The sequence below is a fragment of the Lampetra planeri genome, chromosome 5 (genome assembly GCF_965212315.1).
Source record: "Lampetra planeri chromosome 5, kcLamPlan1.2.h2, whole genome shotgun sequence".
NCBI lineage: Eukaryota > Metazoa > Chordata > Hyperoartia > Petromyzontiformes > Petromyzontidae > Lampetra > Lampetra planeri.
Window position 1 is genome coordinate 8,422,005 of NC_136111.1, and position 25,211 is coordinate 8,447,215.

The 25,211-nt window shown below is 48.3% G+C and overlaps 1 protein-coding gene across 1 annotated transcript; it reads left to right on the forward strand.

Annotated features, from left to right (window-relative positions):
- Positions 1-7,200: 7,200 nt before the first annotated feature.
- On the forward strand, positions 7,201-23,604 carry LOC144718786 (tripartite motif-containing protein 54-like). Its single transcript, XM_078594323.1, has 9 exons — positions 7,201-7,982; positions 16,115-16,284; positions 17,293-17,458; positions 18,623-18,718; positions 19,935-20,168; positions 21,203-21,225; positions 22,093-22,217; positions 22,723-22,937; positions 23,243-23,604. The coding sequence occupies exons 1-9, from the start codon at positions 7,827-7,829 to the stop codon at positions 23,342-23,344; spliced, it is 1,287 nt and encodes a 428-aa protein (XP_078450449.1). The 5' UTR covers positions 7,201-7,826; the 3' UTR covers positions 23,345-23,604.
- Positions 23,605-25,211: the final 1,607 nt, after the last annotated feature.

The following is a 25,211-nucleotide window of genomic DNA, read 5'->3' on the forward strand; positions in this document are numbered from 1 at the left end:
GTATTGTGTGCAGCGTTTAAAGGAGAAGATGTTCTACAGTGAATATATTGGCATCGACTCGTTCACGCAAACATTAATCCACTCAAGCAAGTGACGTGCGCTTGTGTGTTGTCGTGGGTTTCGTGTAACCCCAGCAATGGAATCCAGTCATTGCCACCCTTCCATGTGCTGGTTTCAGTCCCTTCCTATGACACGACATAATTAATAATGAACTATTTATTCGGCACGATTGGTTTAATCAGATATTTCGCTTACACGCAGTGCGACAGACTATTCGAGACTATTCGTTAAGGGATCAAATACTTTGGATTTGTACATATAAAGTAAGCTTCCCCCCCCCTCCCCTCAAAGCCATTGGTTGGAACTAAATGAACATATGAGATGGCACGAACAAGGCAGTACAGAAGAGACGGTGCGGACCAGTACAAACAAGGCAACAAAATCAGATCTTGAATGAAACCGTCACCCTGAGTCTTGACAATTCATTGCGGCGTGGTGGCTGGTCGATTGTTTCTTTGCCCAGTGCTTGATCAGCAAAGTCTCCCCGAGAGTTCTGCTATCGAAATGTCTGGACAATTATTTTGTCCGTAAGAATTTACCTGCAGGGGCAATAGCATTGCTTAAAAGCTCGTACATGAAGTAGGTCTCCCAAAGGCTATCCGTGCTGGATTGTGTGCATTTTACCTTTGCGTACCTGTGAGGTTTTCAACTGCAATTAAACTGATACTTAAAACGCATTAATTGGTTAAACATCACAGGCAATTCACCTTGAAACTCAATGAGTTTTTTCTGGTCAAAGAGAAAATATATTTTTCAAAAACAATCAAAAACCTGAGCAGACATCTTCCTAATGGGCATATAAGTGGTGATCAAAAAGTCCATCTCATGTCGGAGAAGTGGTGCAACAACAGAGGTCAGATGTTTAGTTCACACACCAGACCTGGTCCCCAGTGCCGTCCACATGTCTCCACAGTGAAGTAATCATCATGGGACCTCCTTTGCCAGTACCAAAATATGAGAAGAGGTTTTCCCCTTTTTTCTGGCAACAAAACAGCTGTGTTAAGATGTTAAAACACCAAACTGAAACCTTTTACAAGGAATTATGTCTGCATTAACCACAATGCGTGTGGTCAGAATGCAAACCAAAAACTCTGATAATATATGAATTGTCTTTGAATATTATCAGAGTATTGTGGTTAATGTAGACATGATCCTTGTAAAAGGTTTCAGTTTGGTGTTTTAACATAACACCTGTTTTGTGGCCAGAAAAAAGGAGAAAAACTATTATCGTGAAATAATCACTTCTTGGGAAAAGCAGCGATGTCGTGACAAGCGACATGTGGTAAGTGTTTGCGAGCGAGACAGGGTTCTCCTGGGTGGCGATTAAAGTCTTTGTACATTGACGATGAGCGAGTCCACGACACTTCAGTGGAACCATGTAGAGAAATGGCACTGCCCCCATCAAGACTATCTATTCCTCAATCTGTCAGGACACAGACATTTTCATCGCCCCATTGTATGTAATTCTTAGTTGGGCAGGGACTTTAGACTAATGGTTATGAATAAAATACCCAAAACATTGTGCTGGCCTGGGGCCACGTGTGACCTAATCAAATTAGGAGCGTGGCAGGTGTGATTACAGGGCTTGGCAATGTGCGCGCACCTTCTGATCGTGTTGGACTTCCTCGGTCGTGCGTTGGTCATCGCCGTACATCTGGAAACGTCTCCACAATGGCAGTTGATGGTTTTGGCTCAAACATTTCCAAAGATTATTTTGTTGTCGTGGATGTTCCAGTGGTTGGTTGTTTGGTGGCGAGATTGCTTTCTTTCTGGCTGGTTACCTTGGCAGGATCGTGTAATGTCTGGATGGATAGATGGCTGGCTTGCTCACTGCGTAACTAATTGGTTGATTTCGGTTGTAAATTATTGTTGTTCTGGCTGTCTGGTCGGCTGCATGGTGAATAGGCTAACTTGCTCGCTGATTGGCTCAATGCTTCGGTGAGTTATATGGTCAGCTGGCTGGGTTCCCTGGATGGCTGGCCAAGTGGCTGGTTGGTTGGCTGGGTGGCTGGCTAGCTAGCTTAGTGGCTTGTTTGGTTGACTAGCTCGTTGGGTGGGTAGCTGGTTGGTTGGCTGGTTAAACGGATTGTCGACGAACTAGCTTGCTGATTGCTTCGCTGAATGATTAGCTGGTTGACTTTAGGTGGATGCTTAGAAGGCTGGCTTTACTGGGTGGCTGGATGGTTGACGCGTTCTCTCACTGGTTCGTTGGTTGAGTGGCTGGTGGGATGACTCTTGCTCGCCGTCGGCTTTACTGGTTGCTTGGCAGGTTTCATCGAAACCACATTTATGCTCATCTGCCCTCGTGCGGTAGCGATTTGAGATGTGCATGCGTGGCCCCTAGGGTTTGTAGGGAATGGCTTGAAGAAATGACGCAACATTTGGCGCTGTCACATGTATTCCAACCGATTATATCATCCCAACAGCGCAGCAATCAAATTCGACGATGTTATTTTCTAGTGTGTACATGAGTACATTTTAAATGCACGTGGCAATTTACAGTACCTCTTTTTAGTGGCCGAGTACTCTGCGGAGACGCCCACCATGGACTGCACTGTCCACCCCCCTGGCATGCAATGGAATTCTCCAAATGCATTTCCCTGTGTATTTATGCGCTGAAGTTACTGTAGTTATAGAATTGGAATGTTCCGTTCTGACTGAGGTGGAATCGCGGTGTACTGTAGTGAGAAATAATACATTATGAAAATAAAGTATCTTTTGTATTTAAATGTATATTAAAATAATTCAATGTGTGGGTCATGGCTCGAAATTGGTTGCATTTAGCCATGGGGTTAGGGAATTAAGGCCAGGCGTTGTTTAGAGTTAGTAATGGGTTGATTACTAATCGGGGTTATAGTTATTAATCCGTTATTCGAGATCGCATCGGATTAGGGTTCATCACAGGTTAACTCGAGACTTGGGTTTAGAAATGAGTGCGAGGCGTGAGTTAGGATTTGGAGAAGTCATCCGTTAGTTAGGCGTTAAGTTAAGAGTAGGGTAGGGTCAACTGTGTATTCGTGTTTAGTCCTTGCTAAATTGTTCTATAATCTCTTTATTCGGGAGTGTCCATGTGAAGAGTCGTCAAGGCAAACATGGCGCTCACTATTTAATGTGTTTTGAGAAGTGTGCTGGAATAAACATCTCGGTGCATTTGGTTGTTGGCCGTAAACACGTGTATAGGATGCGGTCCCACCTTTCGAAGGTGAACCGAACCCATTGTTGTTTCGCCAGTCGTGATTACGTGGATATCAAAAGGGGTTCTGTACAATCTAGCCTGGTTCATTGCTGGGTTGAGGGGGGGGGGGCTCATTAAGCGAACGTTTGAATTTGTACCGTCAAGTGGAACCGGCTGTGCTTGAAGAGCAGCTGACTGGCGTGGCAGAACGTAGCTCCGAGAACCGGCGGCGATTCATGAACTGGCTAAAATCGGGGGCGCGGTGGTGTTTGTGGGGGGCGGGTGCGCAACCCACAACACCCTGGGTGTCGAACTCCTGACGGAGTGAGATGAACCCGAAAGGGCGCTCATGTTGTCTGTCAAGGCAAAACGAAACAAAAAGCGGACGAAAAAAATCAAAAGGTCGTGCAGTAATGGACGGTGGAGTGGAGGCGGATGGCCAGTTGCCGGGGTGAAAATGGGCGAGGTTTTGCCAAATCTTGGCCAGCTGGCTCGAAAAGTTCATAAATAGTGGTGGAGCAACCAGCCAGGCACCAGCCATACCCATCGCCCTAACCACGCTTACCAACTAAGCTCCAGAGTCTAGCCCTACTCGCTAAAATATCCAGCCAGACCCTAACCTTACCTCTAACCTCACCTAATTCGCCAGACCATAGCCCGAACTAAAGTGACATGTCCCCCCTTGTCCTAACCCTCGCCACAGGTAACCCTAAACAAACGAACCAACCCCCCTAAACGTGAACAAGCTGATCCCCAACCAACCCGTCCCCCTGACTGCCAACCTCATAACCCAAGGCCCACGCCTGATGAGTCAACCGGCGCCCCCCTCCCCACCCCACCCCATTTAGCTTTCCGATCACTTCCCTTTGTGGTGTCGACACTGCCAAGTTGTTTCCTGCTCGTGACGTGAGTGTATTTGAGTTTGGATCCAGTCCACGTGTGCAATGATGATTCGAGGTCGTGATGTCGGCTTTGAGCATTACGTGTCACGATTTTACTCCGACTTAATAGTGTAACGATGCATCCGTTCGTCGATTTAATATCGACATTTCTCGCTCCGTCGTACACGCATCGGATGTTGTTCGATTTGCATACGTTAAATTGGGCTGCGGTGCGTTCACGTAACCTCCAGCCACGGGATGTCGCTCCGTTCAACAATGTGAAGGATATAAACAAATTCGATTATCGAGTGAAGAGCGAATCGTCACACCGCTAACGCTCGTTCATGTCGCGATTGTATGCTCACAAAGCGAACATAGAACTTGATCACGTTGTTTGTACATTAGCTTGCAGCATTCTAATTATTATCGTTATTTTTAATGAAGATGCAACCCCCCCCCCCTACGTTGAATAAAGTTCCCATGATGACTTCGTTTGTGTATCGTTGCCGTCAATCGTCCCCTCGTCGTCGTCTGAAACACGAACTCCCTCCTGGATCTCTCTCGTGGTGGGCAGACCTCGACAAAGGCATTCAGCTCCTGAACAGAACACACACCACCCCATATTAAGGCATCGCAGTGGAGTGGTGACGCGATGCAGTGCCCGTCTTTGTTCGATGGTTAACAGACGGTCGTTGGATCATGATCTTTCAAAATGCGCTTCAGGGGCCGTCTGGAACGCTCTTCCCTCCGATATTAGAAAGTCACTGGGAACTGTGCACTTTTACATAATCTAGATAGAAAATTAATTTCTTCAAAACTGATTTTTGTGTTTAGATTGTTGTCCTTCACCACGCGCATGCGATTAGCACGGTTGACTACGTACGGTGCGAAAGAAGTCCAACACACCTGGACAGTGATTAGCGAACGGTGCTATGAACCCGGCGGACCTGAGTTCGATTCCCGACCACGACTAACATCGGTGAGGTAGCGATATCTAAACCTCCGTTCTGGGTCCCCCCCCCCTCCATACCAGCCCGCACTGACCAGCGTGGTGAAGTATGGTAAAAAAAAAACCTCTGACCAACACGGCGTGGAGAGAGAGAGGCCCCCATGTACGCAGTGAATTGGCAAGAGTGTTGTGCGATGTTGATACACGCAGTGGCTGCCCCCTATTGTTGATAAGCGGTCACTGTAAGCCAGGGACCCAAACAACTCAACATGTCAACCCCAAATGCTGTACACACCGTGCGGTATATTGACAAAGATCCCCCGTACAGCCTCAACAGGCTGTTGGGGTAAGTGCTGTTTACGAGCGCCGATGAAGACTCGCACGGAACACGATGGGGGTGAGTGTCCAACGCCATGCTCGGCCGCCTGTGTCTCCCGAGTGCAGCTGTTTACACGCCTCATCAGGTGCTCAATCGAGGCTGAGTCGACCCAGAGGATGCCCACGACTGGCTCAGATAATCGTCGCTGCATGGTGTTGGCCGTGAGCGGGACTCAAACTCATGGTGGCTGTAACGGCTGCGACCACTGCTCACGAACTGAGACACGCGAGTCCACGCACTGACTCACTGACACACACGTGCTTCTGAAAACGCACTGACACGGGCATTCTGCGGGTCTTCTGATAGACCCACTGACTCACGCACCACGTGATCCCACTGTTAGACACGGAAACCTACGCAAAACACATTCCTGCGGAGGGAGCTGGTAGGAACGTTGGGTTGCTCGGTCAATGGCCAGGGTCAACGGCGGCGTGGTGTATTCCGCAAATATGCCCGACTGTGAGGGCGGGCACAAGCCGGCGTGAGTAGGTCAAACGTTGAGTTTTATAAGGGTACTATGAGGTGACCAGCCCCTCCCCACCCAGCCCCACCCAAACCCTTTACTATGCAAGTAAAAAATGTGTGTTTAAATATTTACGTTTTTTTTAATTTAGGGCCCCTGTATAACATATGCTACAGGCCCCGCACTAACTTAATCCGGCACTGCCAGGCGATGCAGTTCAGGGGCCATCCATTTAGTAGGTCCGCAAAAATCTGTCAAAACTTGACCCCTCCCCCTCCCTGTACACACGCGGACTTTAACACCCCCCCCCCACCTGCGTACGCACGCCTGACACCCCCCCCCCCCCCCGAATCCTATAGAACGGCCGATAGTTAATCCACGCAGAAACGATCAAGGATTAATTATATTCACGGACTATCTAACTCATTTGAAGGCCAATGTAGACAAATTATTGTCGAGGCTTCACCCCCCCCCCCCCCGTGTCCTATGCGTCCATTGTCAGTAGACCCCCCCCCCCCATACGCAAGCGTACGCATTTGGGTTAACCCTCCCTCCCCCCTCCATGCGTACGTACTCAATGGATGGCCCCTAACATGTCGCCACCAAGTAGCGAGATGCGAGAAGGGAGGAAAGGTGGGCAGGACCCAATGCATGGAGGAAGAAAGGCGAGTGTCGTCAGCCTGGGACCCGAACAGGGCCAAGGAATCGACAGACTCAGTGGGCAGCATAAGAGAAGAAGCGACCTCCCACTGACTCTACGCCACGTGCCCGTGGCCAGGTGTGCTTTCGTGCGCAGTTTTTGCGTGGAGCGGTGGCGCAGTAGCGAGCGCGCTGCGATAAAAAAAACCCCGTGCCTCGGGCCTCTCCAAGGTCGACTCAGCCTAAAATGAGTATCCTGCGTGCGGTGCGTAAACATCGTCGCTCGGGAGACAAAGGCGGCCGGGCGTGGTTGCTGGACACCCACCCCCTTGTGTGCCGTGCCGGCCTTCACAGGTGCTCGTCGCTAACAGCACTTGGCCCCGAACAGTTCGTTACAGGCTATACGGGGCCGTCTTTGTCTTTTTGTTGTTTTTTGTGAGTGGATATTCTTGGTTCTTTCGGTAAAGTCGCGTAGATAGAAAATAAATTTAAAAAGAAATAAAAATAAAAATTGTGAGTGGAGCTTGGCGCTCGTGGCCGTTTCATCCCCTCTCGCCGTCCCAAACATTCACACATAGCAACTCCTGACGTCCCGACGAGCTAAAAACAGCCTCGTGATGTGGGTCGGGGGTAGAGGATGAGCGTAAGGGAGCAGCTGCCGACACAGATCGAGAGCAGAGTTCCAGTGACACTCCCAGCGGGCTCCGTCGAGAGCGTTAGGAGACCAGAAAGTATCAGCCTGGAGTTCGTGTTTGCGTTGTAGCGGCTCTGCCTGACATTTTAAGATTTGTGTTTAATAGACAGAGAGAGATTGACAGAGGTTGAGTGTGGAGGAGAGAGAAGACAGTGAGCCACAGACAGGCCGGGTTGAATTGGCGAGACACTGAGACAGTGCGTACAGAGAGAACGAGAGAGAGACACACATTGACAGGGCCCTGAAGGAGTGACCGAGGGAATCTTGAGAGAGAGAGGAGGGATTTGAAGAACAGAGATCGATCGACACATACCAACCAGAAACACAAAGAGACTCACACATCGAGTCTTGATAGGCTTACACAGACAATGAGCGCATTTTGAGAGATAGAAACAGACGCCCATTATTATAGGGACACACGCAAAGATAGACACCCATAGATAGACGCACAGAGGAGGAGGACACGGCAGAGCTCAGAGAGGACAGAAAGAAACAGGAAGTGAGGATAGGGAGAGACAGAGATACAGGAGAGTAAAGGAGAGACAGGGAGAGGCAGGTGAGACAGGAGGGACAGGGAGAAGAGGCCATGGACTTTAGTCCGGGATTCCGGGATGCGCAGGCGATGGACAATCTTGAGAAGCAGCTGACGTGTCCCATCTGCCTGGAGATGTTCACCAAGCCCGTGGTCATCCTTCCGTGTCAACACAACCTGTGCCGCAAGTGCGCCAACGACATCTTCCAGGTGCGGGGCCCATCCATCATCTTGGCATTACAGTCGATTCGTGGATCTTAACTTGGGGTGCAGGCATCCCCTGGGGGTGAGAGATGCTCTTTCTGGGAGTTGGGGGGGGGGTGCGAGACATGGGCAGATTTATTTATTTAGAAGGTAAATCGTCGAAACACAAATTAATGACGGGCACGTAAGTACAACTACTTTGTTTCATCAAACCTGTGTATGTATTTACATTGTAAAGCATATTCTTGGTTCTTTCGGTAAAGTCACGTAGAAGGGAAATAATAAAATATATTTTTTTAAACAATGAAATTCTCACGACGTTTCCATTGCAATACAATCAATCATCATCAGGTGTGAAAACCACAGCAAGAAATTTTGAAAAAAGGGGCGGTTTTTTTTTAACGTCAGCACCACGGACAACGTTGAGAAAAAACCGCCACTTTGTTCAAAATTTATTTCTGTGGTTTTCACACCTGATGACGATTGCTTGTGTCGCAATCGAAACGTCGTGAGAATTGTATTGTTTTATTTTTATTATTTCCCTTCTACGTGACTTTACCGAAAGAACCAAGAATATGAATCACTGCAGTCACGAAAGCTTTAAATCGGAATTGTAAAGCATGTTAACGATTGAGAAACTAAGGGGGTGCAAGGCTGCAGTAGAGTTGAAGTTCCACTGCAAGGTGATCATCGATTACCCGGCGGCAACGGGCGTGGGAAGGAGTCGCCGGATTTTTCAAAAGCGCCGGATAATCACGAAATGATTATTTTAAAAAAAATGTTGGCAAATTCTTGCGTAACATTATGTTTTTGTGTGTGTCTTTAAATGTGTTTACGATGTGAAATTGGCATAAACAAACATGAAAATAGACAACAACAAAATCTCTTGCTGTATAAAGTTACCGTATTTACTGTACCGTACTTACCACGAACATCTCGAAGATTCTGCACGGCGTGATGCTGTGCCTAGTTTACTACTACTACGACTACTACTACGACTACACAAACTTTACACGAACTGTGTTTGACGATTGCCGGACTGGTGGTTACAGCCTTTGGAGCGGTTTCGCCGGATCGGATAACGTTGGAAACAGCCGGATAATCGATGGTCAAACTCTATTGACGATTTAATAAGTGGTAGGCTTTCGCGACCAATATTATCCATAATAGAAGAGGTGTTTTGGGGGGGAGGGGGTTAGATCGCGTCGGTACAGACCGAAACCTGAAACGTCGTAGTTTTTTGTTATTTTCTTTGAACCGATCTCCGTGACATTACCGAAAGACCCAAAGAATATGAATAGGAGTTCTCGACAACTCTTGCTGGCCTCCTGGTGACGCTGGTTGTCGTTGTTGTAATTACCGGCGAAATGTCGCGGTACTAGAATTGCAAACGTTGCAGTGGGTTCGCTCTCCAACACACAATCGGTGTGCTGGACTAGTAACGAATTGCCTTGTTTTGTTTGTGTGACAAATCTTACTTATTGACCGTGTCGGGTGGTGGCGGGTTTAACGACAACAAAGTGGACAAGGATCGCCCTAATAGTATTTAACAGGCTGTTGGGGCAAGTGCTGTGAGCGAGTAGCACCTATGAAGGCCGGCTCGGCACACGAGGGGGTGGGTGGAGAGCACCACGCCCGGCCGTCTTTGTTTCTCCAGTGGCGAGTCGACCTAGGGGAGGCCCAGAACCGAATCAGATGATCAAATCCGGCGCTCCGAGTTCGTAGCACAGTGCGCTACACTACCGCTCCACACAAATACATGCGCACATACACACACGCGTACACGTTACGCAAGATTCCACCTGGGCTGTCACACCACTGACATTGTTCAGGTGGTTGGTGTGGCATGCAGCTTCGCTGTCATCACCGCATGTACTCTCAGTTTCAGTTTTTTCAGTTTCACTTATTTGGTATAGCCCTGTGAGCCATTCGGCTCTTGAATCGGGTGCAACCGCAACGAACAAAAAACTAAAACATGAACAAGAAAACATCTTAAAGTGAATATGTGACTATACGCAAACAGAAAATCCAGTAAAAAACTGCAAAGTCTTCCAGAAAAAAAGCACCATACACCAACGCTGTGCAAAAATTCCAGTGGGATGCAAGTCAAACAACAACAACCACAACCACAAGACAACTTAGATTAAAGCAATCATTCTAACTCCGTATTACAACAAACAGACATGGCCAAACCAAAAAAACTTTTCGAAATCACCAAAATAAAGCCATAAAAGCAATGTAACAGGGATCATAGGAACTGTGACCGAAATTTCACAATATACGTCGTAAACAACATGTACCACCAAACCCTGTAGCCATAGCTGGCTGCATGAGTCACTCCACAACAGCAGGAGCATCTCAGTGCGTGGGTACATGTGCAGTACTATACTGAAAGTAAGATGCAGACGTGGGGTCAGGTACATGACAATACTGAACTACTAAGTTGTGTTTCATTTTCAGAAGCCACCTGGCTACAAATTGATAGCTCTGGAAGTGGCTTATCATGTGCAAATGCATGGCAGCCAAATATTCTAAACGCATGTTTCTAAATGCGCGCTTCTGGGGTGTTACAAAAGCACGTGTTATCATGTACAGCACATGCGTACGTATGTATAACTTCTTTCGCACCGTACGTAGCCCAACTGTTATAATCGGCACCAGACCCGGCCGCCTTTGTGTCCCCAGTGCTCACGTTACACACTGCAGCGATTAATGTACTCGTGTCATGTTCAGTCGATCTCGGCTTCTGGGGGATGCCAGTGTGTGTACATTGTTACACACACCCACACGTCTTTTGTTTAGCATTTGGAAAGCATTGTTCAAGTGTGCCTGGGTTCAAACGAAAATTCCACATTCCTACGGCAAATAAATATATTCATAGGTCCAACCACACTGCATGGCCACCTCCTACAAAGTGGCACCAATCATTCCTCAGGGCATCGATACAATTATAACCCATTTATTGGAAAGTCTTGTTGTGGTCAGTTTCTAAACTCGTCTGCCTGCGTCAGTAAGAATAGTTTCTGGGGGACGTAATTGAAGGCATGTTGCTCAAGATCCGTGAACTCACGTGACCTTTACGCGTGCAATAGACTCGTCTGTACCCTCGTATATACAACGGTTATCATGGGTGCCACGGTAGCGACATCTTAACTACCTCGCCTGGTCTACAGGAGGTCGTGGGTTCGATCCCGACCCTGACGCCTGCTGTGTATTTGGAGTTTGCGTGTTATTTTATTTTTATCCGGGTTCTCCGGTTTTCCTCTCCACATTTAGAAACAACGTGCGTTTAGAGTATTTGGCTGCTTTAAATGTCCACGTGATGATAAGCCACTTCGTTGAGTTCTCATTTGTGGCCAGGCCGCTTCTGAAAACTAGCTCTATAGCTCCATGGGCCTTACTTGGTCAAATAAATGTTAATAAAGTTAGTAAAAAAGTATTTGAAAGTGACGGGTTTGCTCATGGGGTTCATACTGGCAATGCCACAAAGGCACTGAGCCAGAACGACTGAGAATCCTGGTCTTGATCCCTTGGCTGGGTTCGCGTGTCTCTCTTTGTCTCTCTCACGGATTCCACAATGGCTGCGTGAGAGACACTGGAGCCGGCGCGGCTAAGATCCTGCGATCAAATCGAGGTTTCAGCCACCCGGGATTGAAACGGGTCGACACTACTCACTGGATGTCCTCGATGTGAGGACATCTGGTGAGTCGAGCTCACGAGCCTCTCGTCTCCATGGTGGTCCCCATCCACTGCATTGTCTGTGGTAGGACTCCTGTTGAGTGGAGGAGGCCAATAGTCAGAATGTGGCAATGGCCAGAATGTGGCTATCGCCTGATGAGGCTGGTTGTAATCACCAGCGAAACGTCGTACTCGAATTGGCAATGCTGTGGCCTTACTCTCAAACACACCGGTGTAACTAATTGCCATGTTTTGTTTACATGACAAACCTTACTGGTGGCAGTTTTAACGACACATTTATATTTACGCGACCTAACCTAAAAAACCTCCATTATGGGCAAAACACTTTAACGATGGATAATATTGGTCGCGAAAGTCGACGTGTCCTGCATGGGGCAATTGGGGCAATTCCGTTGCTAAGGATCGTTTTTTGTTAAAAAAAAAAGTAACTCAACTGTTGGTTGTTTCTTTTTGTGTGTCTGTTGTGGTGTTAGAGAGTGCCGTTCAATGTGTGAAAGTGTGTAGTGTGTGCTCGTGATTGTGTGTGTGAATCAGAGTGTGTGTGAATCAGAGTGTGTATGACCGTGTGAGTGTCAACGTGAGTGTGAGTGCGTCCATTGTGAGTGAGTCCATGGCAGTGCGTGCAGCAGTAGTAAGTGAGACAGGAGAAGTACTTGTACACAAACTAAACACGCGGTCTTCAAGTCAATTAAACGAGTCGTAAAATCACAGCCGCACAACACCGGCGAGTGGCCGCTACAGAAATACGCTTACATCTTGGTAGGTGCTAAAAGTGTGTCGACTAACTGCCGAGGTTGTAATAGGTCGCGCTATTTCTCCGACTTCCATCCCAATAATTTTTGAATGGACATAAAATCCAATTTCTCAAAGAAACTTTCGTCCGAATGATAAAACAGGCGTTAAGAGGTTCAAACACACAAATAAGATAACATTTTGCAAGGCTTCACGTCTGCATTAACCACACGTACTTGTGGCGAAATATATGCAAACAAACAACCACTGATAATCTTGATTTGAAGCTGATAATATTTGCATTGTCCTTGAAACTGATTGGCCTGCACCAGAGACGGCCTTCTTGGTGGCCTCGCCTCACCAGTGTTAGACCAGAGGACGCCAACAGGCGAACAGAACAAAGATAACGCACGTGTCAGAGTAGTCATAGCTCGGGGTGAGCAGCTATATCGTGGGACCTTTTCGGCCACCATCAAAAACGATGATAAATAACAACATAGATCTTTGCCCTTTTCTGGCAATAAAAGCGACACTTATTCCGAAGGATGACGATGACAAATTTGGGAGACTTGGCGATAAGCGTTGGGAGAAGAGATTCTCTGGATTAAACGTGTAGGGGGGGGGGGGGCAGGGGGGGGGCACGAGATTCCATCTCCTACCCGCTCCGCTACGGAATGCGCTCGATTTAGCTCGCAGTTAGACCACCGTCCGCTGCCACGCCGACTAAATTTGGACGTCGCAAATCTCGGGCAGCCGACGATAACCCCGCACCCCCCCCCCCAATGCCCCCCTCCCCCCCGTCCTTTACAGCTCCCCTCCCTGCCCCCACCGCTCATAATGAGTCGGGCATTAGCATGCGGCGTGACGATGTTAATGTCATCACCCTTTGTTTTAGCCACGGTTACAGTGGCTTCAGAGATGCTGTATTGTTTTGTTCCACGACAGGTGTGTGTTTTTTTAGTTTGATGGACTTCATGAACCACTCTGGAAGAGTGGAGAGGTCGACGTTGGTGCTGAGAGATGGGTGTGTATGAGCCTGGTGGTTGCTAAGAGATGGGTGTGTGTGAGCCTGGGACTTGGTGGTTGCTAAGAGATGGGTGTGTGTGAGCTTGGAGTTTGGTGGTTGCTAAGAGATGATGGTGGTTGCTAAGAGATGGGTGTGTGTGAGCTTGGAGTTTGGTGGTTGCTAAGAGATGATGGTGGTTGCTAAGAGATGGGTGTGTGTGAGCCTGGTGGTTGCTAAGAGATGGGTGTGTGTGAGCCTGGTGGTTGGTGGTTGCTAAGAGATGGGTGTGTGTGAGCCTGGTGGTTGCTAGGAGATGGGTGTGTGTGAGCCTGGTGGTTGGTGGTTGCTAAGAGATGGGTGTGTGTGATCCTGGTGGTTGCTAAGAGATGGCTGTGTATGAGCCTGGTGGTTGCTAAGCGATGGGTGTGTGTGAGCCTGGTGGTTGGTGGTTGCTAAGAGATGGGTGTGTGTGTGAGCCTGGTGGTTGCTAGGAGATGGGTGTGTGTGAGCCTGGTGATTGGTGGTTGCTAAGAGATGGGTGTGTGTGAGCTTGGTGGTTGCTAAGCGATGGGTGTGTGTGAGCCTGGTGGTTGCTAAGAGATGGGTGTGTGTGAGCCTGGTGGTTGCTAGGAGATGGGTGTGTGTGAGCCTGGTGATTGGTGGTTGCTAAGAGATGGGTGTGTGTGAGCTTGGTGGTTGCTAAGCGATGGGTGTGTGTGAGCCTGGTGGTTGCTAAGAGATGGCTGTGTGTGAGGCTGGAGTGATGTACACTGTTCTGTGTTTCCATACGAGAGTAACTCGTCTGGCTCGAGTCATCTCTGTCCCTATCTCACTCTCTCTGTGTCACACTGCTACAGCCGCTGTCATTCGGCCCCATATCTTTAGTTTGATGGTGACCCAAGGCAAGAGGACCACAATGCAGTTCCTCGACAACTCGGGCTTTGCGGTGTTCAGTGTTCTGGGTGCTGCTTGAATATTTGAGGCTGTTTAAAGTCAAAGTCAAACTTACGATGGCGTTTGTCATTAGTATTATCTCGACTTTGGCTGTTGTCAGGAGCTTAAGTGTTTACTGGCAAATACATTTGTATCCTTCTTATAAATTCCTCCAAACGGGTGGCAGTGCGGTTCGCAGCGTTCGGCGTTTTGAGACGCAATTGGCGTGAACGGCGCTGTTTGATAACGGGAAAATATCACACGATTATAATCATTATGATTATCCGCCTATGTTTTTTGCGCATCACACACGAAGACCGACTTCGTTTTGTACACGTGTCTGTCTATCTGTGGCTTTTTTTTGTGAATTCTATTTTTTCCCGGCCTACAATTGTTTTGAAGGATTTTCTCGTTTTGGATAAAAAATCACGACCACGTTGTGGGAAAACGAGAATGCGGAATTGCCACCACTGGCCCTGAGCCTCCAGCAGAGTTGAGCAGAGAGAGATGCTTGCACTCACTTTTTATTAATTACTTTATTTTATCCAGGAAAGCTTCACCAAGTTTCGGGACTTGTTTTTTCACGAGGGTCTTGCATTGCAATGTTTGGCCAATCAAATTTTGTTTTCTTTTGTGCGGAAGGAAAAGTGAAACGTCCGGAGAAAATCCCAGACACAAGAGGAGATCCCATTCACATACCCACACCGATATGTTAGCATCCTACATGCTGTCCTGCACTTTCTAGGCATTTGCCTCGTATTCTCTCCCAACTTCTCTCTGCACGTCTTACTATTTCTCACCTTGCCCGTCTCGTTTGTCTCATGTCTTCCGTATCACTCCATCCCCTGTCCTCTTAGTTTTTTTGGTAAAGTCACGTAGGTAAAAAATAAAATAAATGAAAACGTTTAAGCGGTTTGTGCTTTCGCTAAGTTGTCCCCACCTGAAGAAGGACGCTTGTGTTGCGCCCGAAACGTCGTGATTTAATTTAGTTGTTTTAATTTATTTTATTTATTTTTTACCTACGTAACTTTACCGAAAAAACCAAAGACTATGAATCCTCGCAGTCACGAAAGCTTCAAATCCATCCCCTGTCTCTGTCTCATGCCCCTCGTCTCCCTACGTCGAAATATGTATCTTGCCTCAATTCCTCCGTCTCGCTGTGTCCCATATCTCCAGGTCTCTCCTCGTCTCTCCACGTCACCGCATATGTCTCCCTGTCTTCTTGTGTTCCATATCCTGGCTCCTTTCTAAATCCCTCAACCAATGTCTTGAGCTATCTCGCTGTGTCCCGCTGTCTCCAATATCCCCAAGCTCTACGTGTCTCTCTTTATCGCCCTCGTTTCTCCACGTCCAATATCCCCCGTGTGCCTCCACTCTCCGTCTCTTTCTCCCGGTACCTTCACGTCTCTTCCCTGTCGCTCGAGATTCCAAGTCCGCTGTTTCCCCGTCTCTCTCAAAGACAAAGGTCCACCGTGTAGACTTAACAGACTGTTGGGGCAAGTGCTGTTAGTGTGGACCTATGGAAGCTGGCACGGTACACAAGGGGGTGGGTGGCCAGAACCACGCTTGACCACCTTTGTCTCCCCAGTGGCGATGTTTACACACCGCACCAGGCACTTATTTAAGGCTGAGTCGACCGAGGGGAGGTCCACGACCCTTTACAGATAATCGTCGCGGGTGTTGGCCGTGAGCGGGAATCGAACTCGGGCGCCGGGTTCGTCGCGCAGCGCGCTAACCGTTGCACCACCGCTCCTCACATCTCGTACAGGCGTCGAACCCGTTCTGGCAGTCTCGGAGCTCGGGCGTGGGCTCCGGGGGTCGCTTCCGATGCCCGTCGTGCCGGCACGAGGTGGTGCTGGATCGACACGGGGTCTACGGCCTCCAGCGCAACCTCCTCGTGGAGAACATCATCGACATCTACAAGCAGGAGTCCACCAAGTGCGAGACATCCTCATCATGCACATCGTCCATTCACTCACTCACTCACTCGTCCATTGCACAGACCGTGCACTCAATTTCTCAATGCCTTATTCTTTCATTGACTCGTGGAGAACACCATCGACATCTACAAGCAGGAGTCCACCAAGTGCGAGACAACCTCATCATGCACATCGTTCATTTAATTTCGATTTAAAGCTTTCGTGACTGCAGGGATTCATCTTCTTGGTTCTTTCGGTAAAGTCACGTAGAATGGAAATAATAAAATAAAACAAATAAAACATAATATTATTATGTTTACAAATTATTACGTCCAGGCAGCAACGTGGCCACAGCCCCACAACTGACCACATAACCGTGGTTTTAGAGTTTTTATTTTCTTAAATTTGGTTTTAAATTCGGGTCGTGAACAACTTGGACACACCGCATTGGTACGCATCAAACGATGGGAACTACGGTGGTTGATGTTCTGTTTTCTTTCAAGCTGTTTCTGGTTTTCAGAATTGTAATTATAGACGCAAGTTATGTTGTTGATTTAGAAAAAAATAACTCTCATTGCTTGTTGTGAGCATGCTCCTCAACTGCCCCGAGCAATCGGCAGAGGAAGCGTATTTGAGTGCACATTCTGAATGTGCCACCCAGGCACATGACCTTGTTTCGCAATGCACTTTGTAAATGTGTCACCCAATATGTTGGCACGGCGGCCTTAGCTACACTTTGTAAATGCGCCCACCCAGGCAGATGACACACTCGCAATGGGTACACTTTGTGAATGTGTCATCCATGGCAGGTGGGGCATTGCCTTGCGGCTGCACTTTGTTTACGTGCCAGCCACACGGATGCCATTCTCTTTGGCTGCACTTTCTAAATATGCCACCGAGGATGACAACACATCGCCCTTGGGTGCACTTTTCCGCATGTGTCACCTACCCTGGTCACTTCACCGCCATTGCCCTGACACACACCCCAATCTCCCCCTCCCCCCCCCCCCCCCCATGCACTTGGCAGGCCCATGAAGAAGACGGACCAGCCGATGTGCGAGGAGCACGAGGACGAGCGGATCAACATCTACTGCATCACGTGCGGCGTGCCCACCTGCTCCATGTGCAAGGTGTTCGGGGCCCACTCGGGATGCGAGGTGGCGCCACTGGCCACCGTCTACAAGAAGCAGAAGGTGGCCTACATCTGTGGGTTGGGGGTAGAGGGGTGCCGGACTGGCTGGTGCGGGTGAGGGGGCTGGGGGCCGCGGGGTTGCGGGCCAAGGGGCGCTGATTGTGAATGTGTCACAGGTCACAACAACGCCCCCCTTACGGTCAATCAATGGATTCTGGGTCATCCAGTTTGCTCCCACACCAAGCCCAACACTCGTTCGTGGCAATGGCCAAGTGTCTCAATGTATATTGAACTTATTTCGCACCGCACGTAGCCAACCGTGCTAATCGGAGGCGCTGGGGAAGGACAGTTCTCAACGAATGTAACAGGGACCCTCCTGACAAAGCGTCTTGAGGCTCAGTGTGAGGCTGCCCAGGGTAATTAAAGACCATGATCCTTCAAACGAGATTCGAAGCTTTCGTGACTGCAGGAATGACTCTTTGGTTCTTTCGGTAAAGTCACGTAGAAAGAAATTTAATTAGATAATAATAGAATACGAGGTTTCGATTGCAACACAAGCAACCATCATCAGGTACGAATGAATGAGAAAACAAACATAATAAACTTGTAAATATAATGCAATACAACACAGAGAGTCGGCCAACACAACAGTCAACACCCCACCTGGTTGATTACGTTCTTCCAAAGATTGCTAAATTTGAGAGAGAGACAAAAAAAACATAGACACGGAGACACACAGACAGACACGCAAGCAGAGAGAGACTCACACAGAGACACACAGACAGACACACAAGCAGAGATAGACTCGCACAGAGACAAACAGAGAGAGACACACACATAGGCACACATGGGGTGGAGCGGTGGCGCAGTGCTTAGCGCAGTGCATTATGAACTTGTTTTTCCCACTGAAGGCCAACACCGTGGTGAGTGATATCCGAACCCGTTCCTGGCACACTACTCTCCGATTCAGCAACCCACACCGACCACCTCCGATTAGCACTGTTGGCTTGGTAAGGTGCGAAAAAAGTTCAACATACATACATGCGTGGTCAAATGATCAAACAGTTCCCTCCAGCTGCACGACATTGCGAGGCCCTCATCCAGCAGTGGTTTTCGCAAAGGTTTGCACATCCCATCGCGTCAATGAGTCGGCTATCAATCTCTCCCCCCCCCCCCACCCCCGTTCACACCCACCCCATTTCTGCCGGTCGCGCGCCACGCGCAGGGCGACCTGAGCGACGGGATCGCCCTGCTCGTCGCCGGGAACGACCGCGTGCAGGCGGTCATCGGACAGATGGAGGAGACCTGCAAGGCGCTGGAGGTGCGGTCGCAGTCCACGTTTTATTCGGCGTTGCCGACTCGTCTCGGAAACGCGTTTGTCTTTTCTTTTGTAATCTTCGAATTTTTTCGTTCGAAAGTTCTGCTCTGCTTGGCTTCGCGTCGTAAAAAAAAAATAATTCGTCTGGAGGTTTTTGCAGTAAGCAGCACCTTGCCCCATGCGCTAATGTTCCGCGAAAGGAGATATCAGAGATTCCATTGAAATCCCTTCAAGTCACCTTTTTAAGCCACACCCTTAGGGAGTAATGTAATTTTTCGCATGCCCTAGCCACAGGGATACCACAACAAAACTACTTTTTATTTTACTAGGTAAAGCCCACTGAACTATTAGCTCTTTATCAGAGGCGACCTGGCCACAAATGATAGCTCAAAGAAGTGGCTTATCATGTGGAAATTTATAGCAGCCACATAATCTAAATGCATGTTTCTAAATGTGGAGCAAAAAACCGAAGGACCTGGAGAAAAAAACCACGTGACAACGGGAAGAATATGCAAACTTCAAATAGACAGGCGTCAGGGTTGGGATCAAACCCACGACCTCCTGCATACCAGGCAAGGCAGATAACATCTCGCCGATAATTTAAATTTGCAGAGCAAGAAAATATCCAAATTAGGTGACAAAGCATTGTCACTTAGTGTCTACAAGAAAATTAGATCACACTCAAAGCCAGGATTCAAACTTAGAATCTCAGTGGTAAGCTGTTTAGTAACTCTGACTCGGACATAATGAATCCACCGAGAGATACACCCAGACCCAGGACTCAAACCCAGAATATCATCAGTGTCTCGGACAGAGCCATTCTGAACTCATGAGAATGCCAAAAAAAGACGCCCAGACCCAGGACTCCAACCCAGAATCCCATCATTGCCAAATCCCATCACTGCCAAATCAATGTCATTACAAATCCACCAAGAAACCCAGACCTAGTGCTTGAACTCAGAATCTCATCTGTACGAGCTCAGCACTTCCAACATGGCCATTATGGAACCCCTGTGTTGACTTTTCTCTTCTTGGTTCTTTCGGTAAAGTCACGTAAAAGGGAAGTAATAAAATAATAAAAATAAAACATAATAAAATAATTCTCACGACGTTTCGGCCACAACGCAAGCAGCCATCCTGTGTTGACTCTTCCATCTCCTGCAACTTCTCCTTCGACCTTTCACCTCACCGCCACCCCCCCCCCCCACCTCTTTCGCAGGCGAACAGCCGCCGCCAGAAGCAGATGCTGTGCGAGCAGTTTGACGGGCTGTACGCCGTGCTGGAGCACCGCAAGCAGGAGATGCTGCAGGCGGTGACGCGCGAACAGGACGAGCGCATGCAGCGTCTGCGCACGCACATGCGGCAGTACGGCGAGCACCTGGAAGTAGCCTCCAAGCTCGTGGAGAACGCCCTGCAGTCCATGGAGGAGCCCGAGATGGCACTCTTCCTGCAGGTGAGTAAGCGGCGGCGGCGGCGGCGTCTTCTCAATCTTTCAACAACAACAACAACATCTTCGTCGTCGTCACCATCATCAGCCAGCAGCCGTGACGCTGTCGAGCGTGCTGGCCTGTCCAACCGCACCGAGTCGTCCCACGCGCCGAGCTACGAAGTGGGGGGGTAAGGCAAGCGGTGGGGAAGTGGGGGGGGGGGGTCCAATTGCATTCCTTTCACCACAGGGCTCATGCCTACCATGCGAGGTCACGGTCATCAGCCATGATCTACCCGCTGTGGAATGAAGGCCACCACAAGCCGTCACCGCCTTGCACAGTCACCGGATGTAACGCATGACCTGGGTCGCCGCGGTGGCTATGAGATGTTAACTCCCTCGCCTGCTGTGCAGGAGGTCGTGGGTTCGATCCCGACCCTGACGCCTGCTGTGTATTTGGAGTTTGCACGTCTCTCTTTCCGTGGTCTCGTGGATATATCTCCGGGTCCTTCGTTTTTTTCTCTGCATATTTAGAAACATGCGTTGAGAGCATTTGACTGATATACATTACCACGTGATGAGGCACATGGTCAAGCTAACATTATGTGGCCAGGTCGCTTATTATGAAGAGCTATAGAGCTCAGTGGGCCTTACCTGGCAAAATAAAAATAGTTTTTTTTAGAGTTTAGTTTATAACAAACCCACCTATCTCTACAATCCACCACAGTCCTGCACATGAGCCGATCTCGTCATCGCTTCATCTCCGCGGTCGATGTCTTCTCACTGCTGCCCAAAGTGCCCTTACCCTGCTTTGCAGGCAGTATGATCTCTGTAACTCGAATTTGTTCTCTGAACTATGTGTGTCCGGGTATGTGTGTAACTCAGCGTAAATATATCGCCTCGACGTTACTTATTTTATGTTCGTCTTTTCCTCAGTAGCATTGTGTTGTACCTTTCTAATCCCTGATGGTACCCTTTGCAAGTATTTATTGTATCAATATCATCCAACAAAACTTATTGACTGCGTCTTCAAATTTTGTGTGTGTTTTCTCTCTTATCAGAATGCCAAGCCACTCATTCAAAAGTAAGTGTATCTTAAGTGTTTTTTTAAATGATGATGATTATGACCATAATAATACTGGTAATGGATAGTCATGATGACAATGATGATGATGATGATAATGAGAAAGACTACAAATAAAATAATAATCACGATGGTGATGATGATGTAATGTGATTATAACGCTGCTGCTAGTGATGATCATAGTGATGTCATAGATCTGTAAGATTATTCACAATGACGTAACAATAAGTGTGATAACTACAACGACGGAGATGACACTCAACAAATGACAATTCCGAAAAAAAAATGCAACTATATAGCGTCTAAATGCAATTTAAAGGGTGAAATGGTGGGGCGGGGTAGGGGGTGGTGGGGGCTGGTCAGGGCAGGGAGACAAGAAAGAGCAACACCACGGCACTGCTAACGGTCATCAATAAACAATAATGTCAATCGTGATGACGCGAGTGGTGATCCAACAATAATTCTGATGACGACGACGACGATGATGCTGTTGATGGTGAGACGACGTGACGAGGGTTAGGAGATAATTGGGTTTTTACCCTTCTATCTGGCAACAAAACTGACGACTTTTTTACAAGGAGTCATGTTTGCATAGACCACAATACCTGCAGTCATAATGCAAACAAAAAACATAACACTGATAATGTGCACTGTCCTTGAAGTTGATTGGTCCACACCCGAGACAGCTTTCCTTAGAGTCTAGTCTCACATGGGTTGGACCAAATGACGCCAAAAGGCGCACAACTCAAAGACAATGCACCGTCAGAATATGAGAGCTCGGGGTAAGCAGGGTGGCAAATGAGGTTCTAATGGTGAGGGTTAGGAGGTTGGCCCATTTCTCGATGCCGGCCGTGTGTCTCCACGCAGGATCATCGAGTCGTCCCAGGCGACCCACATCCAGAAGATGGAGCCGGGCTTCGAGAACATGGACCGATTCATGGCCAGCTTCGAGCAGGAGGAGGCCCTGCTGAGGAGGATCACCTTCCTGAGCAGTGGGTAGAGCACGGCCACGTCCCCCCCCCCTCGCCGTAGCAGACCTGATGGTCTCACCTCTCCCGTCCATCGCCCGTATTCCCTTCGCTGTAAGGGATGACGGAATTGGTGGCGATGGAACAGCAGCCGAACGAGCGAGCACTGCCAGAGATGGAACGACGCAATAAGCGTCTGTGCAGGAGCGGAATGGACTTACGGCATCTCGAGACCACGGTGGAGGGTGAATATGTTGCCAGGCCTTCATCCAGCGATGGATTTCACACAGCCGTTGGTAACAATGATCTGTGTTTCTGTTGCCAGCTGTTCACGCTGGCCACTGTTTCTCAGTGTCGGATGTCTCCAGTATCAGCTATATCGCATTTTTATTGCCGCTTATCCTGGGGGTGTCTCCACCGCTAGCCATCGATCGTGTCAGCCGCCTCAAAGCTTTAGTTGTCTCCAGTGTGTTTCTATTCCCCAGAGACAAACTCCCCAGTGTCAGCTGCTTCCCCGTGCATCTCACAGCGAGTGGCGGAGGCGGAGGTGAGAAGCGAGACGAGGAGGAGGAGGACGAGGAGGTGTTGGTGGAGGAGGTGGAGGTGGTGTACACGGAGGGGGAGGATGGGCAAGCGGACGACTCAGTCGAGCAGGGCGCCGTTGGAGTCGGGGTGCAGGCGGGGCCCAGCGGGGTCAAGGGGGCGACGGGGGAAGGGACGCGAGCCCCCCGTGAAGACGGGGAGGTACGTCAACGCATCACCACCGTCGGGGGCTATCGTTGTTTGTTGTCGGCGTAATCATTGTCATCACAGTATAAAGTTCATCACGTCACAATCATCGTGTTATCATCGTCACCATTCTCAAATTGTCATCATCCTCTTGAGTACTGGGTTTCATCAGTGTAGCTTAAACCCGGATTAAATTCCAGGATCTCGGTATTGCTGACTCTGGCCCATGAGCCAGCCAGCTACCTCCGAGTTCCTACTGCAAGTTCTGTTTTCCGCTATTAATCTCCCACTCCCCATCTGCCCGTCTCCCACTTCCCCAGCCTCAAGCTGCGTTGGATCCGCATCTGGCCGATTCCAGCACAGGGGAGGCACCCAGCCGGCACGTGTTCTCCTTCCCGTGGCTCAACACCGCCAAGCACTGATCGCAGGGAAGCCGTGTTCGCCGTCTCGACCATCTCGCCCCGAGTGAGAGGCGGAGAGTGGGGATCGATCGGCGCCTTGGGTCACCCAATTCATCTCGGTCAACCCACGGCACCTGGTCCTGTCCCGTGAACTTCAGTTCAGCCGGCGAGCCTTCGACACTTCACGCGGCCTCAAAGTGCACGTAGCCTGGCACGAGCGTCGTAGTGACGTCGCCACCGCTAAAGTGGCGAATGGTGGTTGTTGTTGATGGGCAATAATGGGAGAAGGTAAATGAGGGGGAAGGAGGTCAAAATTGTAATGATTGCGATGGAGAGGAGGCAACTAGCAATTGATGAATGAACTACATTCAATTCTTGTACTCAGGATTAGTGCATTGCGTTGTGCATCTAGAAATTGACTATTTACATTGATACATATTATATGTTTATGTGCATGCCTTTAGGCTAATGGAACAAATAAGAGGCTACATGCAAAAACATACGGACAACGATGCAAACGCGACGAAGAATAATCGATTATTTATTTGAACCGTGAAGCTGAATAATAGCAATTAATAGAATCGTTGAAGGGGTGAATCGTCATATGGCTTGTGGAGAGGGAATACAGTGTAAGATGTAGGGGCGACATCAAATGAGATGCATGCAGAAGTGCAAACACTTCCTGTGGATTCATTTTAATTTTGTAACATTTATTAATGGGAATTATTTTCCTTTTCCCAGAAAATGCTTTGCTGTTTAGCTGAACGTTGTTCTACTGTTCGTTAAAATTAAATTCGTTCCTGCTCAAACGAGCATTGTATGGCATTCACTTCTGTAGGTGGCCCATAGCCAGAGGTGGAAATTCCACATTCCCATGGCAGGGGCCAGTTTCTACACGGGATGACCACAATTCACTTGCCACAAAGTGATACTCATTTTATCGTGCTGTGAATGGGATGCTGGGCTGATTGGATACCCGATCGAGAATTCAACTTAAAACCTGCTCATCAAGCACCTAAGCACATATAAGTGTCAATTGATGTACTTTCATTTCTGAAATTATACAAAAGCCATTGTTTCTTTACATATTGTGTAGGTTCGATTATATGAAGGGGTCATACATCTATCTCTCTGTCGGCGTCAGCTTAAACTGACAAAAAGGTTTTTAAATAAAGACACGAGCTATATTAGAACATCTTTTTTCGTGCAGATATAAACTTGGTATCTTGCGGGGTTTTTTGTTTGTTTTAAACTTTCCCAGAATACATTGTTTCCGTTAGTGCGTAGCAATATTTACGGAGCGAAAGTCACCGTGCCCAGCTATCGTCACTCAGTGGCGCCTCATTCTCACTTATTCCCAGCGTGCGATTGGGCCGCACAGGCCAAACTAGATGCGGCTAAAAAGAAACCAAAGAGTATGAATCCTTTCAGTCACGAAAACTTCAAATCTAGAATTAGATGCGGCTGTTTTGGTTGAGCCAAATAACGATAATCACACACTGGATTTCCATTGAACAGTAAAAAGAAGAAAAAATTGGGATTATTTTAATAAAAAAAAATATTCGTACACATTGGGCCACTTGTGTGCTGTGATTTGTGCACCGTTTTTCACAGTCGCGTTACGTGTCGCCTATTTTACAGTAAATGACTGCTGATAACTCCGTGAGCATTGAGACTTTACACGTCGCGTTACCACTCTGTAGGGAGATGTTAAATAAACCCTTGTGGCTGCTCTCTTGAGCCACCGTAACATTGCAGTTGAGGTCGACACTTTGTTTTTACCAGTGAATCCGGCCCACGTGTCTCTTGAGTAATGTCTATTAATAATACTGTGCACAACAAGATGTAAACATGCTGAGATGTAAACGGTCACAGCGACGAGGCTTTG

What these genes read in the sequence shown, in the direction of transcription:
- LOC144718786 (XM_078594323.1), top strand. Translation starts at nt 7,827, where the DNA reads ATGGACTTTAGTCCGGGATTCCGGGATGCGCAGGCGATGGACAATCTT. An exon ending in AGACCTGCAAGGCGCTGGAG is followed by an intron (nt 18,719 to 19,934) that starts GTGCGGTCGCAG and finishes CCTCTTTCGCAG; the next exon opens with GCGAACAGCCGCCGCCAGAA. An exon ending in GAGGATCACCTTCCTGAGCA is followed by an intron (nt 22,218 to 22,722) that starts GTGGGTAGAGCA and finishes TGCATCTCACAG; the next exon opens with CGAGTGGCGGAGGCGGAGGT.